The following is an 11,592-nucleotide window of genomic DNA, read 5'->3' as shown; positions in this document are numbered from 1 at the left end:
TTATGTCCATTGATCAAGAGTACATACAAATAGGTAATAAGCATAAGCATAAGCATAGGAGGATTCTAATCCTAGCCAGAAACCAGATATCTAGCTCATTCTCAACCCCCAGTACTTTTCTGCTCCAAAAGAATCCGGGGTATCTTTCTTCCATAGGTCATCAAACGCCGAATGGAAGATAAGGTCGTCGAATCGATTCCCGAACCGACGAGACAACATGCGAATAGCCATGTACTGATTCTTCCGGGACGGGATAGCCCTTCCATTCGGGGAACCATGATGCGGCCAACCCGTCTCGGTGATGACTGTTCGTTTCCCGCCAGCAGCGGCGGAGATCCTGCGCGCCTGATCGAGGACATAATCACCTGCATGGCCAGCGGACACGTCGCTGTTGAAAAAGGCATGGCAGTTTGCGGCGCAGTAGTCGGATACGTGACAGAGTTCCGGATGCTGGAGGAGCACGGAGAAGGTGTCGACTGTTACCACGGGGCCCTGGTAGCCTGCGGCGCGGAGGACACGACGGGCTGTGTTGACGGCATTTACGACATCCGGGACGGAGTTCTGGCCTTTGTTGATGAGTTCGTTGCCGATGCTGATGGTGTGGAAGGTAGACCAGTCACCTCCGGCTGCTGCTCCGACGTCAATGATCTGGTTCAGACTGGTTGGGAAGTCTTGCAGGTCGAAGATGCCCGTGAAGACACGCATCTTTCGTTCTCGAGCTGCTTGCACGACCTTGCGCGTCTGGTCACAGTCTACACCGTAGGTCCGTACAAACCCGTACAGGTGAGCCATCTCGTCCATGTCGCGGTTGACTTGTTCCTGGGACTTGCAGCTCCCGTCGTCGGTGTAGGGAGAGTAGGTGATGCCGAAACGGTCTTGTGCTTTTGTGGTGGTTAGAGGGTAGGGCAGAGGCTCGATTTCCTGGGGAGCTAGTAACGAAAGTTGGAGGCCGGTAGGAGGCTGCGATAGAGGGTTTAGCCTCCTATTCATCTTGCAGGATCGATGCATCGCCGTCACTCACATCGGCTGAGGCAGTGGCGGTTGCAATAAGGGTGCTAACATCAAGGGTCTGGCCGGCGTCGTTCACCAAAACAACCACAGTCGGTCTGACAATTTCCTGCGCGACATCCCATTTTTCGTCATCTACTTACCACATGTCCAGTCAGTCTGTCTGTCGGTAAACAAGTGTGGTTTTGCTTTGGCGAAGGACGACGTACCAGAGGGAAGCGCGACAGCTTGGAGGCTGAGCGAAAGCGCAGCGATCAAATGGAAAATCCAGTTCATTGTCAGTTGAGAATCTATTGGTAATTTAGGTTAATCTCCTAAGGCCCATAGACCTTTGGTTCGCACATAGGTCCCACCCTCGACACGAAGTTGCAGAACGTGTCTAATAAAACAAATCAATTATAATAGGACGCCAAGAGAGAGCAAGCAAGCACGAAAGATGGTTGTCCCTGCTCTGGATTGAGCTAGGAGGGCCAGCCAGAAATGAATCTCGCCCTTGTGGCAATTCACTCATACAGCCCTGGAGGCTGCACAAAGCCTCGACCATTAACTTGCAATTCCGAGTATTCTCCACATTTACTCCCTGCTTAGCCAGATCGCGGGAAGAATGTAGCAGATATTCACCGATGGAATGATGGCCCATACCTGCGGTATTCATTTCATACGCAAGAATGAATCAAGGGATGTCTGAAGGTCAAAGAGAGGCAGATCTCAGATCATCCTTTCTAGTCAGTAAAGACATAGGCGTGCCTTCCTTCCCCTTATATCCCTTATATATCCCTTTTTTCACACAAATAGAGAAAGAATTCAAACGAACAGAACAGGCTCTAATGAAATTTTATTATAAGGTAGCAGTCTAATAACGTGCGCAATGTCAAAATGCGAGACAACATGTAATTAAGGATTGGAAAGAAAAGAAACGATAAAAGAGAAAAACATCCGAAACATTATCTGCAATATTAATTAGAAATAAAGGGAAACAGTCGTTCCTGTATGTATGGCCCATCCCTGATATGTACGAATGGAAGTTTCCACCAAAAGGTTGCTATACAAGGGAACAAAACAGGGAGACAGGGCGAAGACAGCCAGCAAGGCTTGACGGACGGAATGAGAAGTACAAGAAGTCACAGAAGCATCACTGTTCATAGACAAAGATTTCGTGCAGGGAAAGCTCAAAGCAAAATGCAAGGAATCACTTCCTTTTGCTCAGAACTTTCGTAATAGCATGACGGATGGTGGTGCCAGCTTTTTCAATTTCTTTCCTCGTCAAGCCAATCGTCACACACACTTTCAATGCCGGCGAGACGACCTGCTTCGGTACAAAGTTGTCCTGGAGGGTCTTGAGGCGAGTAATGAGCACTCCGTTTGCAAGGCACTAGAGAAGAGGGTCAGCAATCCATATTCACCATGATTATGAGCACCTACCTCATCAACTACATCCTGCAGCAGGAATTGCTGGTCCTCGGCGGAAAGGCTCTTTGAAGAAACCACCTCTGGCTTAAGAACCAGTATCAAAATAGGGTTTTCCGGTGCACTGGTGCAGGAGACCCATTCACTACGGGGGTCTAGCTGCGCCCACATAGCCTTGGTATGCTCCCGTAGCTGTGACACTGTTTCCGGGCTGGTTTGGAGGAGGTTGATAGTGGCACTGGCGGTTGTGGATAGCAGGGCAGGCAGTGCTGCAGAGAAGGTGTAGGCGGCAGCAGAAATACGTTGGTGGTGAACAATCTCCTCAGAACCGGCACAGAAGCCACCTCCGGCGACTAATGGGCCCGCCAGCGAGCCCACGATCATATCAACTTCAGCTGCATCTACATTCTGATGCTCCGTCACACCGCGGCCAGTCCTTCCCAAGACACCAAATGACCAGGATTCATCAAGGATGAGTCGGAATTTATACTTAAGTTTCAACTCAATCTGTATCTCCCGGGTTAGCCGATTCACTTAGTCGTCCACAATAACAAACATCAGCGGTTGTACACATACGATTTTGGGCAAATCAACCATATCGCCGTACGATTCGAAGAGGCCTTCGGTGATGATAAATCGCCTTGTGAGCGGCTTTCGTGCCTGTTCCTTGGTGACTTTGGCGAGAACCCTTTCAAGATCTTCCATGTCATTGTGCTCATACCACCGAACCATACTGCGCGAGATCTGGATGCCCTTGCGGATGGCGAAGCTAACCCCCTTATCCGCAACAATAATATCCCCACGTTTCGAAAAGGCGGGAATGACACTCGAAATGGTAGAGAATGCCTGCGCGTAAATGATACACGCCGCAGTACCAAGGAAAGACGCAACGTCCGCTTCTGTCTTCATATGGACGTCCTGAGTGCCGTAGAACCCTCGAGGGCCACAAGGACCAACGCCATAGTTGCGGAGAGTCTGGATCGCCTTTTCTTTGAGGGATTCATTGGTGTTGAAGTTGTAGAAATTGTAGGAGGCAAGGTTTGCGACGGTCCGACCATTGGACAATTTCGACTTGGGACCAACCGGGCTGTAAGTCGCCAAAAATCAGCATATGAGGTACAAATTCCAAACAGCAGAATTCCGGGGAACTACCCAACAATCACAGTCCGCTTATCCACCTCCAGCTCCTCCAGGGGTGTTGGCTTCCCCACGAGCGGCTCTGGAGTCCACTCATCAACTAAATCGTCGATTTCATCCTCCGAGAGTTGGACGACGCCGGGTTTGGTCGAGTACTTTGGAGCGAGCAAATAACGAACCGCGAACAAGAAAAGGAATAGCTCAACTGCAGATCGAATTGGGTCATTTTGATAACTGGACTTTACATAGCGCAGGAATATTGCTGATCCGGGAACCCGGTGAAACAAGTTTGCAAGTTCATGAAGGTACTCCGTAAGGAGCCGCTGAGTCTCCTGGATATCCATGAAAGGGTGGAGCTTGACACGTAGCACTTAGACGCAAGGAATCGAGGAGGGTGTGCTCAGAAGTATGATATGAGGGACCCGCAATAAGAATCAAGTATCGGCACAAGATCCAGCCCAAGGGAATCAATCAATTCGAGGGTCAAGAAAGGTTGAGGCCGGAAGTGCTGCGTTTGTGCAATTTACTGCTCCGCACGGAATGGAGTGGTGACACGTGATGTCAGACGCCTTAAAGCGGCGATCTTCATGTGGCCCAGTGCAGACTACAGATGTGCATATAAATATACTCAAGGTCCCCAAAAGCCCATGCTTGATTTACACAGCATACAGCACTGCTAGTCTAGTCTCATTCCGACTGCTCCATCAAAATCAACAGACGTTCATTGGAAAGAGAGGCTAGACAAGTTGTGGCAACAGAGGAAACAAAGGGAAATACAAGTCTAACAGTCACACGTCAAGGGGCGACGAGAAAGAACACCTCCAAGGATACAGGCAGCGGTTTATAAGTATCGAATCCATTATTGTAAACAACAACAGAAGAAAGATTGTATGCGCAAAAAAAGTCCAGGCAAGGCAAACAAATGTATGGGGCGCGGCAGTAACTTCAACGCGCTGGATACTTTATACAGCTCATTTCCATGATTCCATTCCGAAAACAGCCAAACAAACAATTGAAAGAAAGAAACAGCAAGCTTTATAAAAGAAGATCCACTCATAACGCATTTCCTCTAGGTCGATGTTTCAGTGCCGGCGGCAGCGTCAGTTGGAGTTCCAGAAGGATACCACCGACTAAAGCCATGGGGGAGACCTGCGCCAGTGTATTTGTCCGTAGTGTCGTTGTTGCTGCTGTCAAGGGGCTGAAGGAGACCCTGGGGGATATTATTAAAGTCGCCGATGTCCATTTTACGGACAACGAGCGGTGCGATGAGGAGAACCAGGAACAAGAAGAGCATCGCAAAATACAAGATAGCGAACCGGATCACTCGCCTCTTCCGGAGCTTGGACTGTTTCATCGAGTAAATGGGAGGGCGGATTTGACGACTATTCCGAAGTTAGTATGGCGAAATAGGGTGGATCTAGACGGGGTCCGTTATCTTACCTTGGTCGCAACCAGAAAAGGATGACTGAATGGAATTTGTCGATGTATGGAACGCATAGGGCCGGCAGCATAATGAACAAGATGAGATGGCCCAAAACGAAGTCCCCAGCAAAGTAACCCAGTTCTGTAATCTTGCACAGGAACTCACGGCCAGGCTGAGAAACTGAATGCCAACCCATACTGTACCACTTTCCGGTCCACCATGCGATATTGGATTGATCATGTTTGAATTCACGGGTCAAGGCCAGAGCAATAATAAGCTTATAGACAAAACGCTGGATGGCAGCCATTGCAATCAAACCCATCACACATCGAGGCCAGGACCACCCCTCGAGGAAGAACAAGACCTCAAAGATGATAAGAAGCACAATCACTGCAATGGCATGTGCGATAGCAGCAAGGACAGCACCGAATTTCTTGCAGCACATGCTGAGGACTGGACCCATACAGCAAGCCATAGCAAAAAATACCATAGCAACACCGGCATTGATAGCAATGGGCCCAAAGGCAGCGACTGCAATACGAACAAGAGCATTAGAACTCTCTTTGTTGTCATCCGATACACCAGTTCTGGAATTGATGTAAAGGAATGGAACTAGTGTAACTGCAACATTAACCAAAGGCGCAATAATCTCACTGAAGAAGATATTGGTGATACGAGCCCTAGGAACATCACCGGAGCCCTTCTCCGATGGGACGCCTAGAAGCTTGCGTTTGTAACCTGTAATGCGGGTACGAGACAGGCGGCAGAAGGCGATCCAGGAAGACGTATGGGAACGTGAATTGCCACGGGAGAGCCAACGCAGATAGTCGCGGTAGTCGATGAAGAAGTCATTCCATGCGAACTGGTGAGGGTTGAAGAGGAATGGCGAGATACAGAGAGCGAGCAGCGACACCCAGAACCAAATAAGGGAAGCTGTCCAGACGGTGGATGTCGAGAACAGAAGCATAAGCAGTGACCGCGCACCGGCATATATCGAGGGGCCTGCAAATCGCGAATATAGCACACCAAACGGAATGCGGGCCGTGGCGAAGCCACGTCCAGTACCGATGTAGCGAGCACCACCGAAGGACAAGTTCTGGTGTACAGCATTGGCATAAATCTGGCAGACAAACACCTCGAACATGAATGAGAAAGAACCAAAATGCTTCGCCAAACGCATCGCCATACGCCACACACCTCGCTCCGTCAGTTCCTGCACAGCCAGAGGAACGAACGAAATGAAGAAGACAATGAAAATAGAGATAACGCAGCGATTAACCCAATCGACAATTGGCGTGAGATTGGCACAGAATGTCGGACGAAGGGGGTCAGTAATCGGAACATCGGGATTATAACGGCAGGTGATTGTCTCATGCTTCAGTGCGCCCAAGTTGACGAGAACGATCATAAACATCTGGACGGAGAGCATGATAAACATATTATTAAGATGGAAGCCAGGATGCGCGTAGTAGAAAGACAAGAACCGGTCAAGAGGCAGCTGGGTGCCAAGGTAATAATATTCTCTTGACAACATTTGCTCACCCATACCGGTACCAATCTTTGTGGTGAAGTTCAAGATAGAGCCAAATCCAAGATCACGACCCTTACCACACTGGAAGTACTCGCAGTGTTTAATGCGTCCACCACGGACCATTGCATTCATACCGGCATAGATATCCTCGTTCAAGTGAAGACCCTTCTGAGCTTTCGAGATACCACCTCTGGTACACATGAAAATGCCATTGAGGAAGTCAGGATGACCGTAGTGTAGCTTTCCACCAATTTGGGCGAGTGTCCGAGCAAAGAGAGTACCAAATGTTTGTTCCTTACTGGCCGCAACATCACCAAGGACACCTACATTCTCTGAGAAAATGTACTCGCGAGCACCAAGAATAGCAACCGGGTTTGTGTTGGCTGAGGGGATGCCAGGAGTGTACGGGGAAACGTTGTCAGTTGTCAACTCCTCAAACTCGGCAAGAACACTTCGGATCTTCAAGCATTCTTCGAGATAATTGTCTTGGTTAGCGTCGATAACTTGAATGTATTCGCCACGATAGAAGATGATCGCATGATTCTGGTTGTCGGACTTGCCATCGCCCAAAATAGGATTTCCAGAGAGCTGAATCCTAAATTTGGGCTTGCGCATGCCGTTATCGAGAAGCTCGCAATGCCCATCGATCAGGGCTGAGTACAACCGTGGCTCTTCCCCTTCGTTTACAGGAGGCTCTTCGTCGAGATAGGCAACCTGGAGGTCAGGGTATGCACGCAGAAGGAACTCGGTGTTTTCACGCTCTTCCTTGTTGAACTTGGCGTAACGCTGCATTGAAACGCAGATCTTGAACTTGCGACGTGCCATTCGCTCAAGTTCCCGTTCAAGTTTTTCCGAGTTACCACCAAACATTTGCACAACCTCGGGATTCTCAACGCGGTAGAGGAGTTTAATGGCCCGGCTGTAATTCATGAATCCAGAAACGGTTCTATACAGAGTCTGCGAGCGCAAGGATGACCAGATACGTGTGCGAAGGGTATATTCCGGCGCAGCTGACTTGAATCCAATACAGTAGAAAGGCAAGTCATCGACCTTGCTCTTTGCAACATCCTTATCACTTTTCTCGTATTCACCATTGAATTGAGAAGTTTCATCCGCAAGAATCTTGGTATCCTTGACAAAGCAGTCCCATTCATGTGGGTGAAGCTGCTTGAGGTATTCAAGAATTGTCACACGAGAGTAAGGCTCATCTTCACGGATAATCTCGCGGAGCGACAGAAGGATCTTTTCGCTGTAGTGCGGAATGAGCACAGTGAACGAGGGCATATTGTCGACCGGGAGAGGTTCAGGCATGGGTGTCGAGAGAGACTGGGCAAAGAAAGAGATGCGACGTTCAGCTTCACTGCCAGCGGGGAAAAACTCGGTTTTGAATGATTGATCCTCTTGGGAAACAAAAAATGTTGGGGCGCGCAAAGTCCGCTTGCCTTCTTGCTCAGATGGTACCTGGTGGTAGAGCAACTTTTGAACATGGTCGATAGCCAGCAAATGTTCTCTATACATGGAAATTATAATAGCGTTCCACACTTGAGAGATCAGGACTTTCGGCTTGTACTTGATTTCCATATCTGTAGTAGCAAGCACCTTGGAGTAAATACGCTTCGGGAGGCGAGAGAAAATATTCCTCCACGGTGACCAGATCGACACACCAAGGTAGAATGATCTAGCAACGGAGAAGACAGTGTTGCAAATAATATACCACAGATAGCTGTCGAGGAAGAACAATGTCAAGTCCATGAAGAACATCAGGCCCAGGAGAATCTGAGGCTGGGCGTGGCACAACGCGTTTGGAATAAATTTCACACCCGCGCACCGTCTAATCTTCATCGGTGACAGGATCCGAATAGGGTCTTTGAAGGACAGAGTCAGGAAAAAGTACGACTCTGCCAGCTTGGCACCAAAAACGCAAACCCAGAGACCATAAGACATCCACATATCATTTCCTGACAAGCGTGGGAAGCTGGCTGTGAAAGTCTGACTCGCAACGTATTGACGGCCGTGTTTCTTCAAATAACTACCGAAGAGGCCACCGAGAGGCATAACGGCAAAGAAGAAAAACGTTGCAAGAGCAATGAAGAAATGGACAATACCAATCACAAGGCAAACAGTGTTGTTGTTCAACTTGTCGTAGAATCCAAAGACAACAACACCGGGAGCCAGATTTATGATGAAGACCAGAAACAGAAACATCAGGCGCTTGCTGAGATGCTGAGCACCAGCCCAACGCCGAGGAACATATAACCATTCTGCCAGCGTGGCCAGAATTTGGATGAATGCACAAAGAGCACCACCAAAGCCAACAGCCGACCAAGCTTTCGCGCCAGGAGGCGGGTTGTTCAGTTGCTGCTGGTAATTCTTGGTATACAAAGTGGGTGCATTGTAAGCAGTGAAGAACCAAAAGGAGCCCAAGTGGATGACCCAAATACGGTTGAAGTTGGTGATCATATGGAACCAGGAGCGAGTCTCCCGGTAAGTCTTGAAGAAGGCTTTCTTCCAGTTAACCTCCTTTAGTTTCGACCATCTCTCAGCGGCTGGTACATCAACAAGTCGTGTCTTGTCCTCTAACGCAATGCGTTCAATACCCTCTGGGTACCAGAACAGTTGATTCATGTCATCGTATCCAATAATCTGGTTGTGGTCGCGCTCGCGGCGAACGTACCTCCCGTCGACGATTTCGTAGCCTTGATCACGACAGAATTGGTAGAGTGGTGTAATCACATCGTTCAGATATGTACCTTCTTCAACGGGCTCCACCCGGTTCTGGCATTCTGGCGACTGGTAATAGTCATCGGCGCACTTGAAGATGAAGCAGAGACATTCAGGAAGAAACCGGACTTGGTTAGCCTCACCCCAACACAACAAGAACAGCGCCAATTGGCGTACTCTGTCATGCTGAGACATCCGGTTCATCCTTGTCTTCCATCTGTACTCGGCAGCTTCCAGGCTGTTGTCGCCCTGAAGTGCTTCCAAGGTTTCCTCGACGTTTTCGGGATTCTGCTCTGCTGCCTTCTTGGCCGCCTTGCGAGCTTTCCTCGTTTTCCTATCTACCTTACCCAATTTCATATTCGCAAATCCAACAGCATCGTCGAGATCCAGATGCGCTGCAAAGTACCAGCGTCGGTAGTTTGCATTGTCACCGCCAATGTAGTCAGCGTGTAACGACAGTAAGGCCTGGTTTGGCGTCATACGGGAAGCACGCGAATCTAATTGTGTCATAAGGTGATCGTACATATTGCGCATGCTGTCCCGTTGGAAACCGAATTTGTTCACCAAGTCGATGAAAATATCTTCGACTTCTTCCTTAGAGACTGGAATCTGACCATCTGACGCCCACGCTGGGTACGGCTCTCGCGATCGTTGCCCAGCCGGTAAAGCGTTTCCGTAGTCCATACCATACACTGGGGTTGAGGCACCGGATGACCGATTAGCACCGTAAGAGATCTGAGATGAGGGGGGGCGGTAGCCGCCGTATCCGCGACCATATTGGCTGTCAGCGTAGCTGTTGTAACGTTCATCCCCACGGCCATAATAATCCATGTCTGCTGCGCGTGCAGTTTCAGATCTCATGGTGAAATCACTAAACGTCTCCGAGTCATCCTCTGAATCGCCTCTGCGCCTTCCCCTACCTCCTTGACCGTTTCCCTGATCATAATACTGCTCGCCATAGTAGTCATCGTGGTGACCGGCATCATAGTACCCGGCATCAGGGTGATACCCATTTTGATCCGCGTAGTAGCCACTTTCAGGAGTCAATCACTCACAATCCATTTCGCCTATTCTGCAAATGTGAACATACCCTCTATCGTAGTAGCCATCACCATAATCGTTGGTGTCATAATAGCCCTGGCCATGTTCGTCCTGGTAGTACGAATCACCATGGCCATGATGGCCGTAGCCATCATCGTAGTGGCCTCCTCCTGGATGGCCTGACATGCTTATAACCCGATATTCCCAAAAGGTTCACGAATTCTAATTTGAGACTGGTATTAGTCAATAGCCCATACGACAAGATCGGGTACTAGCGAGGCAGTAAATAAACGATAGACCAAACCTACATGAACAACTACCCATGAAAATCCCCGTTAACTAGCCCACAATTACTGACGCATAAAAACGGAGAGTTAGGATGTTGGCGTGGACAAATGGACCGAAGATCGAGATGAGATCGACGCGTCGTAAATCAACTTGAGTGTTGTGTTCTTTTCCGGAAGCACCAGTTCCAGACTGTAAGGTTGAACGTAGAATTCAAGGTCTACCGACTATCGTTCTCGTACACTTTTGACCGTGGTGGTGGTCTTTAAACGAATGGAAGGTGAAGCGGAAAGGTAGCGGCAAAGAGAATGATGAATGTAAGTATAGAAAAGAAGTACCGGACTGGACTATCTTAGCCAAGGACGACCCTTCCCACTCTTTCCTTAAACGAACGCAAGAAAGAAGGAAAGGAGTTCGACCAGAGTTGGGAGAGTAGTTCCCTGGGCGAAAACCGTAAAAGAGTGAATAGGGAGCCAGAAGCCAGGTCAAAAACAAATTAAGCAGAAAAGGGTAAAAAAAAAAAAAAAAAAAAAAAAGAGAGAGGGAGAGAGAGAGAGAGAGAAGAAAAGCGAAAAGGAGGGAACCTAGTAATGGGTGGTAGTAGGGAGGGAAGATGGGTTGAGTTGGACAGTAGTGGTGAAAAGGGAATCGATTTACCATCACGCAAAATACTGGCCACAACGGGGGCTGTGGTTATTTTGGGATCTGGAGCTGTTAATTTCCTACACAACAGTAGGGTAAGCAACCTGGTATGGTAAGTAATTTCCAACAGAAAGAACAAGGAGAGTGCCAGAGCGGGGAAGGGACGACACCAACTATAGCATCCATAGCAAGGTACCGTCGACGGGTCCTGTTTCCAAGGCAGTAAATTGTATTACCACATGGTATTATGAACAGAATTTCAGTATTTGTAACAACATCGAGACTTTCGCACCTCCCTTAGGTACGCACTGGCAGCCACTCTTATTGGAGGTCTATCTAGTAGGTTGGGTGGGCTCCTTGAATCCCACCTTCTTATTGGTCCGTATGTGATGGTGGC

The 11,592-nt window shown here is 48.8% G+C and overlaps 3 protein-coding genes across 3 annotated transcripts; all 3 read right to left on the bottom strand.

The window, feature by feature from the left end:
- Window positions 1-90: 90 nt before the first annotated feature.
- On the bottom strand, window positions 91-1,284 carry scw4 (putative cell wall glucanase (Scw4); the record flags this gene model as incomplete). The annotated part of the gene is made up of 3 exons (XM_033567169.1): window positions 91-960; window positions 1,022-1,143; window positions 1,218-1,284. The coding sequence occupies 3 exons, from the start codon at window positions 1,282-1,284 to the stop codon at window positions 91-93; spliced, it is 1,059 nt and encodes a 352-aa protein (XP_033429164.1).
- Window positions 1,285-2,197: 913 nt separating this feature from the next.
- Window positions 2,198-3,896, bottom strand: lcbA (serine C-palmitoyltransferase subunit lcbA; the record flags this gene model as incomplete). Its single annotated transcript, XM_033567168.1, has 4 exons — window positions 2,198-2,380; window positions 2,431-2,922; window positions 2,992-3,502; window positions 3,568-3,896. 4 exons carry the CDS (start codon window positions 3,894-3,896, stop codon window positions 2,198-2,200), a joined length of 1,515 nt encoding a protein of 504 aa, XP_033429163.1.
- Window positions 3,897-4,621: 725 nt separating this feature from the next.
- FKS1 (1,3-beta-glucan synthase) lies at window positions 4,622-10,454 on the bottom strand (the record flags this gene model as incomplete). The annotated part of the gene is made up of 3 exons (XM_033567167.1): window positions 4,622-4,934; window positions 4,993-10,260; window positions 10,318-10,454. 3 exons carry the CDS (start codon window positions 10,452-10,454, stop codon window positions 4,622-4,624), a joined length of 5,718 nt encoding a protein of 1,905 aa, XP_033429162.1.
- Between the last annotated feature and the right edge of the window lie 1,138 nt (window positions 10,455-11,592).

Source organism: Aspergillus tanneri (genome assembly GCF_003426965.1).
Source record: "Aspergillus tanneri strain NIH1004 chromosome Unknown AapTan_1_pilon_pilon_pilon, whole genome shotgun sequence".
Lineage (NCBI taxonomy): Eukaryota > Fungi > Ascomycota > Eurotiomycetes > Eurotiales > Aspergillaceae > Aspergillus > Aspergillus tanneri.
Note: the sequence above shows the minus strand (reverse complement) of the source record. Positions and strands in the feature narration are given on the sequence as shown.